Raw genomic sequence first — 18,326 nt, 5'->3', positions numbered from 1 at the left:
CCCGCCTCTTCCATTCATGCCCCCCCCCCCCATACAAAGACAAAAGGCCACAGATAGGTGGGGGCCAAAGCACTTTACTGCAGGGGCAGTGGGGGAGGAGAGGACTTTAAATTATTCACTTAAATAAAAAGGAGGGAGGGGCATGGGAGGGGGAACCCCATCCCACCAGCCTGTCCCCTCGTCCATCGGTCCCTCGGCTGTCCCTCGGTGGCGGCTACACAGGCATGGGCATCTCATTGTACTCATCCACACCCTCCCGCTCATCAAACACCGGCTCTGCCTCGTTAGCATCCAGCTGTGTGTGGGGAGGTGGCGGTCAAGAAGGGAAGTAGGGGGGCCTTTCCAGATCCACAGGGAGGCAAGAGGAACTGGGGGAGGCAGGCGGGAGGGCTTACACATTTCATCTCTCGGTCGGTGAAGATATGGGTGAGCACCACCATGCGGAGCGGCACTGTGAGGATGAGGATGAAGGGGAAGGCCAGGGAGGCAGCTGTGGACATGACGGCCCAGAGCAGGGCCAGGCAGAGCAGCTGCAGGGCCGTGAACAGGTGCATACGGAGGGTCCGGACCTGGGGGGCGGAGACAGGTGAGCCCAGGTTCCTCCCTAGCCTGCTGCTGGGAAGAGCCTCTCTCTTCTTCGGAGGCGGGGATGGAAGAACATTCCTAGGTGCCAGAGCTGGGTTGGTACAGAGAGGAGGTGGGGGCTGGCTGAACTGGGCAGATGGGAGGGGGCAGCTGGAGAGTGACCCAAGTAGACCAGGATGGCCAGAGGCACACCCCTTCCGGTGGGGAGCTGGGGGGCTCACCTTCTTGACGTAAGTGACATCTGGGTGGTGTTTGGGCGGCATGAGCAGCAGATGCAGCCGCTCATAGAACTGGATCCCATTAAGGGAGGTGACTCCCATGTACAGGAAAATTCCAAAGAGCACGGCCAGGGGGATCTGCCGGAGCAGATCCCCGATAACTATGGAGAGGCCTACAGGAGGCGCAGGAGAAAGAGTTGGCCCCGGGGTCCCCTGGCCCCAGTAGCCCTGGGGAATCCACTGGGAAGGGAAAGGCAAGAGGCAACGTACCCACAAGCAGGGCAACCAGCAGCCCCGTCACCCGCTGCTCCTTGACCTCCTGAATCTTGGGCTTGTCCCCAGGTGCCACAGCCTTGCTCATGACAGTGAGCGCGTTGGCGTGAGTGACAGAACGGACAGTGGCAGCAGCCAACCAGGGCAGGCCAAAGAGGGCACAGATGCCGCCCATGGCCACAATGAGCAGCAGGTCCAGGTGGAAGCCGGAGCCCTTCTGCAGCATGCGCTCCTTCTTGGAGATGATGAGCCTGAGAGCGGGAGGGGTGCTGCTGAGGCCCAGGCTGGACTCAGCTCCGCAGACCACAGGGTCTTTCCAGAATGCCCAGCCAGTCCCTCCATCCGGCTTTGGAACCTGGCGGTCCCTGTCCATTCCGACAGGATTCAAATTCCGTTACAGAGCAAAACCTGGGCCCCCAGCCCTTATCGTCCATGACAGCTCCCAGCTAGCACTGCCAGGGTGGCCTGCCCCTCCACGTGCTGTTCCTGTCCCAGCAAACATCAGGGTTTTTCTGCTGTCTACAGAATAAACTGTGGCCATCTGGGCATCCAAGGTTCCCTGAGGTCCCTGGGATTGCCCAGTGTGGCTGGAGGTTCCATGCTGAGTTCCCCAGCCTGGCCTGGGGCTCTGGCCTCTCACACCCCTTTGGCTAGGACCACTCACGTGGTGATCTGTGTCTCCATGAAGATGAGAATGAAGACCAGGATGGCGGGCAGCAGGCTGGCAACCATCATCCACACAGGGAAGGGGCTCTTCTCTCCCAGGGGGTTGATGACCCAGCCCCTCTTTTCTGGGGCAGTCACCGAGAATCCACTGGGAACGCTCAGCTTCTGCAGGGCAGACACAGTGTAGGGACAAGGGTTAAGGTGAATGTGGAGGGCATGCCATGGAAAGGGGATGGCATCTTAAGGACAGGCTTAAGCTTAAGGACAGGCTGGGTTTGGAGGCTGGAGGGGAACACCTAGACCCGGGGTGGCAGAGGCAGCAGCACTTGCCTGCTGTGGGCAGCACCTTACCTGGGTATAGGTGTCCTCAATACTGTAATCCACAAGCACCATGATGAGGATGGCGATGGGCACCCCAAAGTCCCCAATCACCCGCCGGATCTGAGTGGGCAGGCACAGCGCTCAGAGTCCTGCCACCACAGCCGCTGACTTCCTGCCACCCCCCTTCCTGCCCCTAACCCCCTCTTGGCCTTTAAGCCCACGCACCCGGCCAGGAAAGAACCGGCTGTTCTTGAATTTGCGCAGGAAGAAGGCGATGAAGAAGGTGCCGGCCATGAGCACCAGCGACAGCAGGGCCGTGTTGGGCTGGCCCCGGGGCTTCCCCTGCCCAGACTGCCCAGCCAAGCTCCTGTTGCCCGGCCCCAGCATGGGTCTTGCCCCGGCCCATGTCATGTTCTCACCGCCGTCCACCTCTGAGCTGTTGGAGGCTGAGCAGCCATGCAGGGGGTGCTCCTGGAAGATCTGGGGAGAGGAGGCCACACGGCCTCCATCAGCTGGACTGCAGAAAAGATTCCTGGGGCTCAGTGAGTGTCGGGTGGAAGGGGTGGGGCAGGGGAAAGGCTGGCCTGCTTTCAAGGAGCTTGTCTTGTTGAATTAAGACAATGACCCAGAGAACCAGCTGTGAGCACAGGGCAGTGTGGGGCAGAAAAGACCGAGCGGCTAGTATAAGTCAGGAAGGCAGTGGTGAGTGGCACCAGCCAGGCCCAGAGAGGATCCAGGGGCCTAAAGGAAGAGGACATGAGCACAGAGGACCACTGAGTGGCCTGTCACACACATCTGATGTCCAGACTGACTGTCACCTCTGGAGCCTTTCCCCTTTCTACACTCCTGGATTGTTTGACATTTTAACAAAAGCATGTACCTTTGTTATTAAAAAATGTGAGTTTTAAAACCAAATTAAAAATAATGTATTTTTTAAAAATAAAAAAACAGGCCGGGTACAGTGGTTCATGCCTGTAATTCTAGCACTTTGGGAGGCCGAGGCGGGCAGATCACTTGAGGTCAGGAGTTCGAAACCAGCCTTCCCTGTCTCTGCTAAAAATACAAAAACTAGCTGGGCGTGGTGGGCACCTGTAATTCCAGCTACTCGAGAGGCTGAGGCAGAGGCAGGAGAATCGCTTGAACCTGGGATGCCGAAGTTGCAGTGAGGCGGGGTCCCGTCCCGCCACTGCACTCCAGCCTAGGCAACAGAGCAAGACTCTGTCTCAAAAAACAAATAAACAGATAAAATAAAATAAAATAAAGATGGACTGGGCCTGGTGGCTCATGCCTATAACCCCAACACTTTGGGAGGTCAAGGCAGGAGGATTGCTTGAGACCAGGAGTTCCAGACAAGCCTGGGCAATCTAGGCAGGCCTCTTCAAAAAATTTAAAAATTAGCCAGGCGTGGGGCCCGCCGGTAGTCCCAGCTATTAGGGTGGCTGAGGCAGAAGGATCACTTGAGCTCAGGAGTTTGAACTAACAGTGAGCTCTAATGGCGCCACTGTGCCATTAAATATAGAAGTTTTTAAAAAATAAAAGTATGAGTTTTTGGCTGGGTGCAGTGGCTCACAACCCGTAATCCCAGCACTTTGGGAGGCGAGGCGGGCGGATCACTTGAGGCCAGGAGTTCAAGACCAGCCTGGCCAACATGGTAAAACCCCATCTCTACTAAAAAAATACAAAAAATTTAGCCGGGCATGGTGGCGTGTGCCTGTAATCCCAGCTACTTGGGAGGCTGAGGCAGGAGAACCACTTCAACCCAGGAGGCAGAGGTTGCAGTGAGCAGAGATTGCACCAAAACTGCACTCCAGCCTGGGTGACAAAGCAACACTCTGTCTCAAAAAAAAAAAAAAAAGAAATAAAAGTATGAGTTTTTGAAAGATTGATCTGTCTAGTTCGAGTTGCTGTTTGAAAATAAATTAAGGCCAGGTGTGGTGGCTAAATCCTGTGATCCCAGCATTTTGGGAGGCCGAGGTGGGTGGATCACCTGAGGTCAGGAGTTCAAGACAAGCCTCACCAATATGGTGAAACCCGTCTCTACTAAAATTACAAAAATTAGCCAGGTATAGCGGTGCACACCTATAATCCCAGCTACTTGGGAGGCTGAGGCAGGAAAATCGCTTGAACCCAGGAGGCAGAAGTTGCGGTGAGCCAAGGTCACGCCACTGCACTCTAGCCTGGGCAACAGAGTAAGAATGTCTCAAATTAATTAATTAATTAATTAATAGATTAATCTGAAGCCCTGGTATATGTGTTGGCAACAAGCCCCGGGGATGCTCCAGACCAGCCTGGCCTCAAATCCAGAGGATGGGACCAAGAGACTCCCTCCAGCCCTGAGACCTCGGCCCTCCTGGCCCAGCTCTCGGCAGGGGCCTGCCCACCTTCACCAGCTTGTAGAAGGTCTCATAGATGAAGATGAGTGAGATCAAGAAGGCGAAGATCTCCTGGGTGAAGCGGGAGACGAAGCGGACCAGGAAGCTCCCCTCCAGGGCCACCATGAGCAGGGCCAGGAACACCAGCCAGAAGCCGATCCACACACGGCCCACCAGGTACTCCAGGTGGTTGCTGCTACAGAACTGGAGGGAGGGGCAGTCAGGTCCTGAGCTCTGGGTGGGGATGCTGTGGGGAGGTGTCTAGGGCACAGGAGGGGCGGCTGGAGATGGGCGAGAAGAGCCCTCACCGAGAAGAAGGCCTCCTCAAAGACCAGCAGGGGCCCTGAGAAGCCGATCACCAACAGGGGCTGGGCACCCAGCAGGCAGAAGACCACGCCCTGGAGCGCTGTGGACATAATCAGCTCCGACACCCCTATCAGGTCCTGCGTCTTCTCTCCTAGGGGTGCAGGAACCAGCTCAGGAGCTGGTGGCCAGGCCCTGGGAAGTCCCCGCCGCCCCCTACCTGAAGGCTCTGCTCACCCAGCAGCCCCCCAAAGGTGATGGCAGGAGACAGGGCGGCAAAGTAGATGAAGATGACTGCGGCCAGGCACTGAGGGTCAAGTGCATCTCGGAAGTCACTCAGGTAGTGGGGATAGCGGCGCCGCACATCTCGGATCAGCCCCCCAAAGGGCCGCCCCGTCCGCCGAAGGGGATCATCTTCAGCTGCCCCTGCCGCCTCTACCATCTGCAGGAGCGCTGCAACCCAGGCCTCCGTCAGGGCGCCCCAGCCCCTCTTGCCCACCTCACCCCCTTGAGGCAGCCCTGGCCCCAGCCCGCCCTGGCCGTACCCTTATCTTGGGCAGATTTGGGCTCCAGCCCAGCCCCTGTAGGTAGCAGCCGGCCCTGCTCCTCTCGCTTCTTGAGCATCTGGCGCTGGAAGTGGGCCACAGAGCGCAGCAGCTCCTCGCCCTGCACTTCTGAAGGCGGCAGCACCACGCTGCAGTCCAGGAAGGCGTTGATGGCCGTCAGCAGGTCCTCCCGCTCGTCAGCCAGGTAGGCTGCCTCGTGGAATTGCTGCCAAAGCAGGAAGGGGATGGGGGAGAGCACAAAGAAGAGGGCTGAGGGCCTGGAGCTGAGGGTGGGCAAGGCCAGTGGGTGGGAGGCAGTCATGGGGATCAAGACTGGCCTAGGATGGGCTCCAGGAAGCAGGGCCCAGAGGAGGAGGGTAGCTGACCTTGTCTGACATGAGGGTGGAGATGGAGCGGCCGATCTCGTGGTAGTCCATGTTGGCGCTACTCGGGCCCAGCAGCAGGAAGAGGAAACGCACAGGCACCGGCACCTCCAACACTGCGTCCAACTCCACAGCCTCCCGGAGCCGCACAAAGGCCATGGTGGGGCGGGAGAGGAACTCCACGCAGCCTAGGGGCGTGGGACCATCGTGGGCAAGAGCAGAGCAGCAGGACCGCCTTCCAGTCCCTCGCCCAGGGTGGCACCAAGGCAGGGCCAGGGAGACTACAGGACTCTGCCTCAAGGCCTGGCCACCAAGCCCCCTACACGTGACCTGCCCCACATACCCACGAGGACCACCGTGGCCTCGGCATTCTCAGGGATCTTCTCCAGCAGTTTCAGCTCGTGCTTGGACTTGGAGCGGGTGATGCCAGCTGGTGGTGCTGGAGGCGGCAGCTCACGCTGGGGGACACAGACAGGGCTCAGCCCAGCCAGGCCCCTCCCACTCTGAGTCCACACCCAGGCTTCCTCAGCCCTGCCGCCAGCCCAGGCAGGGCTGGTTCTCCCCTCACCTCTCGCTCCACCTCCAGCCGGGTCTCAGGAACACCTCCCATGAGAGGCTCAGTGACGTGGGGGTCACTCTCAGCCCCCTGACCATGGTGATGCCCCAGCAGGGAGCCCAGGGAGCCAGCTGAGATGTTGCGGGGGAAGGAGAAGTCCTTCTCATCACTTGGGTGGCTGGTGGGGCAGAGGGCAGTGAGGCAAAGGAGGGTCAATGACAAGGGCCAGGGCAGGTGGGCTGAAGTGTCGTCCCCAACTGGCCCACAGGGCCTCACCTGTGTTTCAACAGCAGAGCCCGCAGCACGTTGGCCCTGTCCTCGGCCTTGATCTGGTCAGAGATGACCATCTGCTCCACCACCTGGTGGGCCACTCCGGGCAGGGTCTGCTGGTCCAGATCCAAGAGCACAGCCCCTAGCATAAGATGGCACAGAGGGCCCCTCAGCCCCAGGTCACGAAACAGTGGCAGGAGATGGGATGGGGAGCAGGAGCTGGGGACAGGTGGGTGGGTGCTGGGGCTGGAACACCAGCCTACACACGAAGGACGCGGGCTCGAGTTCTGGCTCCCACAGGAGCCTAGGTCACATCAACCCTCTGGTTCCTCCCCTCCCCCAGACCCCCAGGAATGTTATGAGGCTCCACAGAGACCACCGAACCTCAGTGACCAGAGAGGCCATCTAGGCCACGCCTGTCAGACACCCCTTCCAGGGAGCATCCGGCCTCCATGGGGACGGTCCAGGCCGCCCACTCTGGCTGAACCCTCTTGGCTGTTAGAAAACTCTCCTCTAAGTGAGCCAGGTGCTGTGTCACTCTAGGGGCCTAGTTCTACCCTGATACACAACTCAGCTGGTCTGCAGCCTCGTCCGTGTGGCCACCCTGGAGCCATCTGAAGACCCCCCTCCGCCCCAAGCTTCTTGACTTCCTTGTCGGCTTCTCAACCTCCCCTCACCATTGCACACAGAAATAACAGTCCCTTCAAAAGTTACCAGGTCATTCATCTGGCAAGGCCAACTTTCAGGAACAAAGACTAAAGAATAAACAGAACCAAACACCCCTGAGCAGCCAGGCTGGAGACCACAACGCCCAGTGAGAAAGCCCTTCCACGGCAGCCCTTTACCCAAAGACCCTGAGCCTCACTCACGGCCTATGGACTCCTAGTTGGGAAACAATTCTAAAAGCCGGTTTCTAGGTCCTCAGCTGCTTTTTTTTTTTTTTTTTTTTGGTGATAAGAGTCTCGCTCTGTCGTTCAGGCTGGAGCGCAATGGCATGATCTTGGCTCACTGCAAGCTCTACCTCCCAGGTTCACGCCATTCTCCTGCCTCAGCCTCTCAAGTAGCTGGGACTACAGGCACCTGCCACCGTGCCCTGTTAATTTTTTGTATTTTTAGTAGAGATGGGATTTCACCTTGTTAGTGTTAGCCAGGATGGTCTCAATCTCCTGACCTCGTAATCCACCCACCTCAGCCTCCCAAGGTGCTGGGATTATAGGCACGAGCCACCACGCCCAGCAGCTGCTTCGTTTACTTTTTTTTTTTTTAATTTAATTTTAAGCCAGGCACAGTGGCTCATGCCTGTATTCCCAACATTTTGGGAGGCTGAGGTGGGTAAATCACTTGAGCCCAGGAGTTTGAGACCAGTCTGGGCAACATGGTGAAACCCCATCTCTACTAAAAATAAAACAATTAGGCAGGCATGGTAGCACGCGCCTGTAGTTCCAGCTACTTGGGAGGCTGAGGCAGGAGGATCACTTGAGCATGGGAGGTGGAGGTTGCAGTGAGCCAAGATCACACCACTGTACTCCAGCCTGGGCAACAGAGCAAGATCCTGTCTCGAAAAAAAAAATTAATTTTTTTCCTAGGCTGCCTCAAACCACAGAACCTCAGCTGCTTAGAAACAGGCCTTTTAACAACAACTGAGAGTGGTCACTCATTGGGAAGGAGCAAGCAAGCAAACACAGGACTTGGAAGTCCTGCATCTGTGGTCGGTGGTCATTTCGTGAGGTCTACACAGCTGCAGATTAGATCACATTCCACAGAATCTCTAAGATGGTACCAAGGCACGCCAGGAATTTCAGAAAGCTTTACATCTAAATAGCTTCTCGAACATTTTCGCAACCAAAACACATCGGCTTCAGTTGTTACCTGAGAATATCAAGAAGCTGCTGGCCGAAAATGCAAATGTGAGCTGGGTGTGGACCATGCTTCCTCTGGGCTCTGGGGCTGTCACACAACGTGGGGCTCAAGACAGATTTGGGGCCATGTGGGAGAATTTCCTGGGGACTGGCCAGGCGGGAGGTGGAGGGGAGCGGGGTTACCATGGGCCAGGGTCCTGCGGAGCTCCAGGAGACTGCGGAAGGAGAGGGAGGCCACGTGGGGCTTCCCCCAGCGCTCGGTCTCCTCCTCCACGTCCTCTTCAAATTTGATCCAGCGAGCTGTCTCCCGCCACTGGGGCTCCTGGTTTTTGTCCAGGAGCAACTCATTCAGCTCCACAAACACCTTGGGGAGAGAAGAGAAGGCATTTCAGGGTACAGAGCTGGAGGCAGCCCTGGGGTGGGTGTCAGAGGTGAGTGGTGGCAGAGGGAGCCAAGTGACCCTGGAGAGCACGAGCACAGTGGGTGGTGCACAGGCGCACCAGTCCCACAGCCAGCTGGGACCCTGGACAACTGACTAACCAATGAGACGCAGTTTCCCTCATCTGTCAAATGGGGATAATACCCACCTCAAAGAACTGTCAGGATGAAAAGGAAAAGCACATGGCACGCTACGTGCCTCAGAGTAAGCACTTGAGAAATGGCCACTGTATATGAAAGCAATGGCGTTTTGCAGGCCTTTTAACAGACGTGAATTATAACCACAATACTCAAGTCAACGACATCCACCATGGGGAGTATAATCACAGTGCCCAAGTCAATAAGCTCTAAGATGTGTATACTGCACTCTTGTGCAGTGTACAACCTTCACAACCAAAGGTGGCATCCCTGGGCCCGGCGCGGCAGCTCATGCCTGTAATCCCAGCACTTTGGGAGGCTGAGGCGGGCGGATTCCTAGAGGCTAGGAGTTGGAGACCAGCCTGGCCAACATGGTAAAACTGCATCTCTACTAAAACTACAAAAATTAGCTGGGCGTAGCAGGTGCCTGTAATCCCAGCTACTCAGGAGGCTGAGGCAGGAGAATCGCTTAAACCCAGGAGGCAGAGGTTGCAGTGAGCTGAGATCACACCACTGCACTCCAGCCTGGGCAACACAGCGAGACTGTCTCAAACAACAACAAAACAACAGTGGCAACCCTGAGGCTTGAGATTACAGCTGGTCTGAGAGGTAGGGGCAGGGTCGTGGGGGGAAGCTGGATGGGAAGTTGATGGAAGAGCATGAAGCAGAGCATGGTACCTCATGGGGCTTGTGGGGGGCCCGGGGTCGGGCTCGAGGTGTGGGGCCAGGCTCCCGCCCTTCTCGGCCACTCTGTGTGGAACCTTTGGCATTCTTCCGCACCAAGTGCCGCCGCACCCCAGGAACGTCCTCAAACCGGTGACCTGTGGGGGCAGAGGACCAAGGTTGGGCTCCCCCTTTCTCTCACTCCTTTGCCCACCAGTGCCGGGCTTGGCCAAGGCCCAGCACTTACTCTTCATGAGGTCTAGGTCGGCCGTGGCCAGCGTCTGGGCCTCAATCTCATCCGTGGGGACCCGGGGCAGCAGTGCCTGCTCAGCCCCAGTCATGCTCCCGATGCGCCTCCTCTCCTGAAGGTTGTAGCTGCGGTGCCCAGGCTGGGCTTTGGGCAGGGGGCGCCCCGAGGCACCCCCGTCGTCACCCCCTGCAGTGCCACTGGCCACCGCCACCGCCTCTGCCTCCTCCACCTGGGTTCTAGGCAGACAGAATGGCCGTGAGCCCGAGAAACCTGGCCTCCTCCCCCACGCCCAGCACTCACGCAGGGGGTAGCCAGGGAGGGGACCCACATCGGACTCCCACTCCCGGGAGGCGCGGGCACGGGGAGGGGGAGGATTCTGGATGCAGACTGCCAGCATCCGAACCCCAGCTCCACCCTTTTCTGGCTGTGCAGCCCCAAACGGTCACCCCGAGGCCCCTCTGAACGGGCACTGCGAACGTCAACTGCTCCTCAGCAGCCAGGGCTGAGACCAGCCTTTGGCGGTGCCATGAGGGGTGAGATTTTGGAAAAGTCTCAGTGCAGGTCCTGGTGCAGAAAAGGAGCTCAGGACGCTGCTTCCTGACAGTCAGCATTCATCCCCCTGCCCCCTCACCCCCTGGCACATCCCTAGCCATGGGACTCAGAGGTTCACAGGGGCCTATGTTTAATCAAGAGGAATAAAGTCCGTGGCACCGGGCCTTGGAGATGGCAGACAGCTTCCTGCCCTGGGAGGAGGGGTAAGCCTCAGGCTTCACAGACGCCAGCTTCTGCTCTCTCCCTTCTCTCTGCCACACTGGGTGGCCAGGGCCCTGCCACGTGGTCCTACCCCTCTCTCTCAACATCAAGAGCCCCCAGAGCTCCAAGCTCTGACTCAACATCAGAGTCCCCTCCCATGACCAGGCTTTCCTAGCCCCCACGTGCCCTGGCCCACAAATCCGACCCTTTCCTGATGCCAGGCTTTCTCGGAAGCCCTGGCCTCCTCCCTGCCATCCTGGCGCCCCTAAGGCCGCTGTAACCCGCCGCCCGCATATGTGCCACGGTCCCAGCAGGTTATGCGCTCCCAGAGGGGACAACATGCCCTTCACTTCCCGCAGCCCTTCACGCTGCCTGGCACCCAGAAAACAACAGGCCCGTGATAGCAGTGACCTTGAGACCTAGTTCAAAGTCATTTTCTCCAGAAAGCCTTCCCCCAAACGCCAATCATCCACTGGTACTGACACTTTGCCTGAACCAGCCACTGGGTGCAGTGACAACATGCTGATGCCATCTCACATGATAACATTTGGTTTCCAACCAGCGTGTGTTGGCAGTGCCCCAAGGAGAGGGGGTCTCCTTTGCCTCTTGAACCCTGGGGCCTCCAGCAAGTGCTGGGAGGTCACCAGTCCAGTACCTGAGCCAGTGCTGGCTATTGCTCCCACTACACCACAGGCAGGGGTGGGAAACGGGCAGGGGTGGGAGACGGGCAGGGGTGGGAGATGGGCAGGGGTGGGAGGCAGCTTAGGCAGCGCATGTTCTTTGCCAGGCTAAACCATACTTAGAACTTTAATTCACACCACCCTTAATCCCTACAGCCACCCAGTGAGAAACGTTCTATTATGCTTGGTTTCTGATGAGGAACCTGGGGCTTGGAGAGCTTAATTAAGTTACTTGCCCAGCCAGTGAGTGCGGGCCTGGGATTTGAACCCTGGCCTGGTGATTCCAAGGCTCATGCTTTGTTCCAGCATCACCTCACTGTCCTAGCAGGGGAAGTGTCTGTTGGGGACACTGTTGATTGGGGTGTACTTACCCAGCCTGGGCCCCTTTGGAGGCCCGAGGAGTCGCCTCCTGGTGGGGCAGTGGTGCAGGGGAAGATGGACTGGTCCTCTCTGCCTTCCGGTCAGCACTGTCATCCTCTTGGAGAAAGAACTGTAACAGGCACCCACATGGGCAGGAGTGACCAGGCCAGGGCCCTGCCGACATTCCCTAGGAGCCCGCACCCAGCGCACCTGCACCGAGGAGGGTGTGGAGACAGGGGACGGCTGAGTGAGCGCCCGGGCCCCCTCAGCCTCGCTGGCCTCATCCTCATCTTCCTCCCCCTCCTCAATGGTCGGGGTTTCTCCAGTCGGGGAGGCTCCCGGGCGCCTTCGAGGCTTCCGTCCTGGGCCCTGGGGTGTCTTGCGGCGGCGTGCATCCGGAGGCAGGTGGGTGGACAGTGGGTGATGGATGTGGTGGGAGGACTGGCGGTGGTCTGCAGGGAGGAGGGGGACTTGGCTGTGGCAGGCACAGTGTCCCTCCCCTGCCATCCTGCCCCCTAGCCCCACTCCTCCCACTAGGACCCCAGTCCCTTCTTTGCTGGACAGTCAAACCTGATCCCCCCACCTCCCCCTCCCCTGCCTGCCCCCTCACACTCAAAGTCTTCCTCCCCATAGCTGCGGCCTGGCTCCTCCCCTCCACGAGACCCGGCCTCCTGTAGGATCTCCTCAAACCGCTCCACGCCCAGGGTGCGGTGAAGTTCGTCTTCCTCCTGCTCGGGGAACCCAGGCGTCCCAGGGCCCAAGCTCTCTGGCTCTGGCTGTGAGGAAGAAGGCAGAGAGAAAACACACAGGGCTCACTGGGAATTGTACCCCGAAACCTCACCCTTCCCAGTGCCAGAGACCCAGGAACCCTCCCCCCAGCAGCTATCTCCTCTAATGCTGGTGGCTCAATATCCCCCCAGCAGCTGTCCCTTAAATATAGGGACCCAGGCCAGGCACAGTGGCTCACGCCTGTAATCCCAGCACTTTGGGAGGCTGAGGTGGGTGGATTGCTGGAGGTCAGGAGTTCAAGACCAGCCTGACCAACATGGTGAAACCCCATCTCTACTAAAAACACAAAAATTAGCCAGGCGTGGTGGCGGACACCAGTAATCCCAGCTACTCAGGAGGCTGAGGCAGGAGAATTACTTGAACCTGGGAGGCGGAGGTTGCAGTGAGCCAAGATCGTGCCACTGCACTCCAGCCTGGGTGACAGAGTGAGACTCCGTCTCAAAACAAAACAAAACAAAACAAAAAAGGAAACAAATATAGGGACCCAGTCCTCCCAAGCAGTCTGTCCCCTCAAATGCAGGAAGCCAGTCACCCTACCAGTAGACATCCCTTCAAACACAGTGACCCAGTGTCCCCCCAGCAGTCTGCCCCCTCAGATGCAGAGACCCAGTCCCCCCAGCAGCTGTCCCCTGGGTTCTGAGCTACCCTCATCCCAGCCCAGCCCCCTTGGCTGTGTAGTCAGTTCAGGGCAGGTGGAAGAAATCCCGTGTGTCCAGCCCATCTGCAGCCTGGAGGGAGGGCGTGTGAACCGGGAAGTTCACATGACAGATAGTGAAGAAACTCCAGTTGGCCTGAGGACAACTGCTGAGCCCAAAAAGTAACTTCTGGAGGCGCCCAAGCTAACCGACCCAGAGCCTGTCCGAGTCAAACAAACCCAGCCCCGCAGGGACCGGAATGGATGCCCTTCAGCCCCCAGGAGAGCTCCCCCAGCCCCCAGGCCCCCGGCCCGAGCCCTGGGCCAGGTCCCTAGCCCCACCCCTCACCCCACCCCCACAGCCCCCACCTGAGTCATCCTGCGGGCGCGGAGCAGCGGCCGGCACAGCCGGCAGGGAATGCGGCGCTTGTAAAGAGCTCAGCCCAGCTAAGCGGCAGCCGCCTGGCCAGGCAGCCTTGGTCCAGCCCCCCACCCACCCACGGTCTCAGCTCCAGGCGCCGCCAAATATTTGCTCAAGAGCTTCTGGACCTGAAGGGCATCGGGATCTCCAAGGGCGGGGGTATGCAGCCCCCTCCATAGCGGTGCCAGCAGCCAGAACAAGGAAGAGCGCGGGGAGGAGGGCTGGGGCGAAGGGCGGGTCTTAGGGGCGAGGTGGGGACTGGAGCAGCTGGGACTGGCAGAACACCGGATAAGAGAAGGTGAGCGGGCCAGGGGGCTGGCTTCTCCCCTCTGTGAGGAAGGCTCCTGTCCATCTCCTGGCTCCCCTAAGCGCCCAGCCCCACTCCCACCAGAAGCAGCCCCGTGGGACGAGGGGACGGGGAGAGGCGCAGGGAGCTTGCCGCCATCGGGAGAGAGGGTCGCAGACCCCTCGCACCTGAGGCCGCAGGAGGAAGTCCATGGCCGGCAGGGGTGAACCTGAGAAGGAGGGGGAGGGGACCAGCCTGTGCCCCTTCCCAGTCACGTGCCCCTCTGGGCCAGTGTGACCAATAGCGGAGCTGATTGTGGCACGGGGTTAATCATTAGACTCCTTAGGAAAATCCAGAGGGGGCCATGCGGAGCGGTGGCCACGTGGGGGCAGGGAGGGGCGGGCCTGGGTGGCACGTGGGCAGGGGGCGTGGCCAGTCGTGGCAGGCGAGCTCCGCCCAGAACCCCGGCCGGCGTGCAGACTTGACCTGCGCCTCTAAGGCCAGCCGGGTCTGAGACGGGTTGCTGGGTGAGAGACCCAGGGTTCTCAAAGTTCCTCAACCGCTGAGGCTAAGCTACCTAGGTCTTCAGGTAACAGCCTCAACTCCCTCCCCAGGACTGGAAGACGTCTGATACCCCCACTACCCATCCCCCCCTACGACCATCATGCAAAGTCAGGGTAGGGATGGCAGCATCCTCCCAGTCTCCACACTCACACACGCTCACACCCCTGGTTGGCGAGGACCCTTGGCCGGAGCACCCAAGGCTGCCCAGGGAGGGAAGGTTGGGCTGGCGACCTGGGGGCCACACTCACCGTACGGAAAGAATCTGCGCCCTTGGCGGGGCGCCGAGGGGCGCTGCTCATGGCCGAATCTTAGCCCTTTTCGCTGTCGCTGCGGCTTTCAGGGCAACGAGGCGGAGGCATAACCTGGATGGGGGAGAGGCCCGATCACCATCGAGAGCCCTGGGAGGGCAGGAGCCACCACGCGCAGGCTGCGCTGCTGGGGATCCTCCTGGAGTATGAAGGGCCTCAGAGTGGCCCTTAGCGGCAGCCACAGCACAGAGGAGAGTTATTTATAGGAAGAAAAGAGAAGAACAAGGAGACAGGAGAGGACTGAGGCGAGGGGGGCCGAAAAGGGCCGAGAGGCTGAGTAGAGGGAGGAGGAGAGAGGAGGTGGGAAAGGCCGCAAGAAAAATGAGGGAGAAAGGAGTCAAGGCCCAGGCCCGGAGAGAAAGCAACAAAGATGAGGGAGGGAGTGATAATGAGCTGGGGAAAGAGGGGAGTGAAGGCCCAGGCAGACAACGGAGCCTCGCAGGGTCAGGGCACCCACCAGAGGTGGGCCTGAGACCAGAAAGGGTGTGGTGGGGAGGGTGAGACACCCCGTGGAGCCGGGGCCGGGCTGCCGAGACAGGAAGCAGACGAATGGAAGAACTCTGGAGAGAGCCCAAGATGCCCCCGCAGGGAGGGGGTGCCCCCTCCCCAGTACAGGCCGGCAGGAGGCTTCCCTCCCCCAGGTCCGTGGGGGCCGGCAGGAGGGAAGCAGGCTGGCTGGGTGGAGGGCAGGAGCTCAACTCCACTCACTCACTGAGAGGGAGGAAGGCACAGAAGGTGGGCATGGGCTGGGCAGAGCTTTATAATGGGGGAGGGGCGTGTGATGGGCTGGGAGGGGGTGGGCACCGCAACCTTGAGGTTCTGCCTCTGAGGGGCAGTCTGGATCCCGCCCCTCTAGAGCCTGGAGCCAGGAAAATCTGAGTGGCAGTGCTGCCACCCTCCTGACTGTGACTGTAGGGAGTCTGGGGAGGACACTGTGTGGTGGGGGCAGAGAAGGAGCTGCAGGAGGGAGCCCAATCCCTGCAAATAGGGGGCGCATTCCTAGCGGGTCAGCACAGGGGGCACCCAAGACTGGCAAAAAGTGACGGTACCCAACAACCCATGCTCCCAGTGTGTTGCTGGGGACTGGGGGTGCCTGACTTAGGAGTAAGACAAGTCAGTGTAGCGTCAAACAATATAGGTCTGGGGGGGTCACCCAGGATGGGGAGCCTGGCAACACATTCTTGGCAAGCACTCCAACTTGGCTAACGCTCTTCCCCTCCCCCTCAGCAGGCCTTCAGCCAGGGCGGGTGGTGTGGGTGAGCGTGAGTGCACCCAGTCTGGGAAGGGTGTGGGGAGAGTCCGCCCAGAGCACCTGCAGGCGCCCACTCCCACCTCAGGCTGTGCCCTCGTCGCGCTCCTCCACACTCCTCTGCACCCCTCCCCTGCTGTCCCAGAACACAAAGCAGCTTCTGTCCAGAGCATCGGTGCCGATAATCCGGGTAGGGGCACATTCCCAGGACCAGCCCCGACCGGCCCAGAGGATTAGTATCTCTCCCCTTGACCAAGGGATTAGCACCTCGGACCCCCACTTGGGCATTAACCACCCCCCAAGTGAACTCGTAAATTCCGCAGCTCTTCCATGTGGGGCTGGCGGGGGAAACGAAGGGGGATAAAGTAGACCCTGGGTTTCAGGCAGTGCCGCCTCTCACACCCAGCACAGAACTCCCCGCCTGGACAAACCGACCCCGGGAGTCAGGTCCAACTCTCCGGGCTCATCTTTCCCATTCCCACCCAGCTGCTCCCTCTTCTGTCTGACCCCTTGTCCCGACCTTACCCGCCACCCGCCTTTCCTGGCTTCGCCTCTCAACCCGGAGATTGGGGATGGGGGCCCCGGGCAACCCCCAGTCTGGGCGCCCCGGACGGGACTGAAGGACTATGCGGGGGGGCCGGAGGGGAGGGGTGGTCTGGAGCCAGCCGGGGAGTGGGAGGACCGGCGGCGCCTCGGGGAGACTACCCCCTCCTGGTGGCAGGGGGCGCGGCACCCTGGCTTTAGGGAACTCTGAGAAGGGGACCCCGGAATGCCCGCTTCCGACCAGCACTCCATCCGCCTCCCCATCCTTCTCCCCAAGACCGCGGTTCCCCGCGCCCCAGTCTCCGCCCTTTCCTCCACTTCCACTCCCTCCCCGCTCGAGTCCCGAGTTCCCCCCTCTCCTTCCCCCTCCCTTCCTCCCTCCGCGGCCCTGGCCGTCCCCCGCCACCACCTCTCCGCCTACCCGCTCGCTCTGGACTTCGTGCCCCGGGGGTCTCGGGGTCTCTCCCCGTCCTCCGGCGCACTCGCGCGCTCCCGACGACTGCCCCGTGCCCACCCCGGGGCGCGCCCCCGCCGCTCCCAACTTCTCCCAACTCAACTTTCCCCCGCGCCGCGGGCAGGCCAGCCCCCTGCGTGCGCGGCCCCCGGCGCACCGTGCGCGGTCCCGCCTCCGCGGGTGGGGAGGCGGGAGCGGGGGCCGGGGCGGGGGCGCGCTTCCAGGCACAGCCCGGCACCAGGGGCCGCCCCCGCCGTCCCTCTGCCCCAAGCTTCTCCACTCGGGGCTCGGGAGCCCCGAGGATGCCGTCCCTTGGCTCCATTACGGCACCTCTGAGTGTAAAGGAGCCCTTCTCACGCTAGGGATCCCAGGCAGCAAAACGCAGGCACAAGGAAATTCGGGGAAGTCGAAACATAAACGTATCGGGGTTGAGATTCTCTTGCCCCCCTCAATAACCCCCGTGCCTCCAAGAAAGCCCCTGAGGGACGGGTGGCGAGTGGGTGAGAAGGGTGACAGGGGCTGGAGGCTGGCTGCCCGGTACCCTGAGCTGATCTGGGAGAGGGCAACTTGTTAGGGGCTCTCCACTTCCCGAGAGGGACAGAGATTCGCTGTGGTGGCCTCCTTCCTCTTGAATGGAACCTCCACACTGAATCGAACCCTAGGCAGAGCCATCACTTATCATTCAAGACCTTTGTGTGTAGTTCTTTTTTGCCCAACGAAATCACAAAGTCTTCCAGATAAGGAATACACTTTTTGCTTCTTTTCCCTTGTGTATGCAAAAGCATTCAGATAGAAACGAGTTAATTAACACGTGTTTAGCAGCAACTCTGGTTCCGGTGCTGAGGAGTGCTGTTTGGGATCCTTTTCCCTCGGTCCATAGCCCTCAAGAATGCAATCATGAGACAATTAGAGAGGCAGCGTAAGGGAATCTATAATCAGCTCCTTTAAGGGATGAGGCAGAGGCTGCTGCAAGTTGAGCATCGGTCTGTGGTCTTGTCTGTGGAGGGGGTTAACCAACCTGCCTGCCACACCCTGGCTGACTCCAGTGGGCCCTGTTCCGGAGACTGGGGTCTGAGGGGGACCCCCAGGGCTCCACCCAGTTTTCCTCAGCATGTCAGAGTTCAGCGGCTAGAGTCGGGTGGGCTCCGAGACAACAAACGGGGCTCAGCAGAGAGGAGGTCTTTGGCGTGTGTCCCTCCACTAAAATCCAGCCTCGAAGGGGCACAGCTGTTCTCCCAGCCCTGCGGTCAGCTGTTCCCTGTGAGGTCATCATCGCTCACAGGCATTCCCCAGTCAATTCTGGGGTCACTAGGTGGCTTGGGGAGAGGTGGAAACCCGTGCTGAGGTCGTCAAGAGGCCGTTGGGAACACAATGCCACCAACCAGGTCAGCGCTGGGCCGCCAGTGCCCGGGATCTAGGCCGCCAAACCCCAAACCCCTAACCGA

General features: G+C 59.8%; 2 protein-coding genes across 2 annotated transcripts; both read right to left on the bottom strand.

Annotated features, from left to right (window-relative positions):
- Positions 1 to 58: 58 nt before the first annotated feature.
- Positions 59 to 16,874, bottom strand: SLC4A2 (solute carrier family 4 member 2). Its single transcript, XM_055115532.3, has 23 exons — positions 16,849 to 16,874; positions 14,576 to 14,689; positions 12,244 to 12,409; positions 11,844 to 12,085; positions 11,645 to 11,763; positions 9,838 to 10,076; positions 9,606 to 9,748; positions 8,535 to 8,715; positions 6,499 to 6,634; positions 6,235 to 6,400; positions 6,010 to 6,124; positions 5,670 to 5,854; positions 5,284 to 5,509; positions 4,976 to 5,191; positions 4,744 to 4,892; positions 4,445 to 4,639; positions 2,289 to 2,543; positions 2,094 to 2,183; positions 1,741 to 1,907; positions 1,074 to 1,327; positions 807 to 976; positions 396 to 569; positions 59 to 295 (listed from the first exon to the last, which is right to left on the bottom strand). The coding sequence occupies exons 2-23, from the start codon at positions 14,624 to 14,626 to the stop codon at positions 215 to 217; spliced, it is 3,720 nt and encodes a 1,239-aa protein (XP_054971507.1). The 5' UTR covers positions 14,627 to 14,689; positions 16,849 to 16,874; the 3' UTR covers positions 59 to 214.
- On the bottom strand, positions 14,636 to 14,686 carry LOC130541680 (uncharacterized). Its single transcript, XM_057302788.2, has one exon. The coding sequence runs from the start codon at positions 14,684 to 14,686 to the stop codon at positions 14,636 to 14,638; it is 51 nt and encodes a 16-aa protein (XP_057158771.2).
- Positions 16,875 to 18,326: the final 1,452 nt, after the last annotated feature.

The sequence above is a fragment of the Pan paniscus genome, chromosome 6 (genome assembly GCF_029289425.2).
Source record: "Pan paniscus chromosome 6, NHGRI_mPanPan1-v2.0_pri, whole genome shotgun sequence".
Classification (NCBI taxonomy): Eukaryota; Metazoa; Chordata; class Mammalia; order Primates; family Hominidae; genus Pan; species Pan paniscus.
Note: the sequence above shows the minus strand (reverse complement) of the source record. Positions and strands in the feature narration are given on the sequence as shown.

Excerpts from the sequence above, each read along its gene's own strand:
- SLC4A2 (XM_055115532.3), bottom strand. The coding sequence starts at position 14,626 with ATGAGCAGCGCCCCTCGGCGCCCCGCCAAGGGCGCAGATTCTTTCCGT. Across the intron at positions 2,184-2,288 it reads GCCGGTTCTTTCCTGGCCGG|ATCCGGCGGGTGATTGGGGA; the intron begins GTGCGTGGGCTT and ends CTGCCCACTCAG. Across the intron at positions 570-806 it reads ATGTCACTTACGTCAAGAAG|GTCCGGACCCTCCGTATGCA; the intron begins GTGAGCCCCCCA and ends TCCGCCCCCCAG.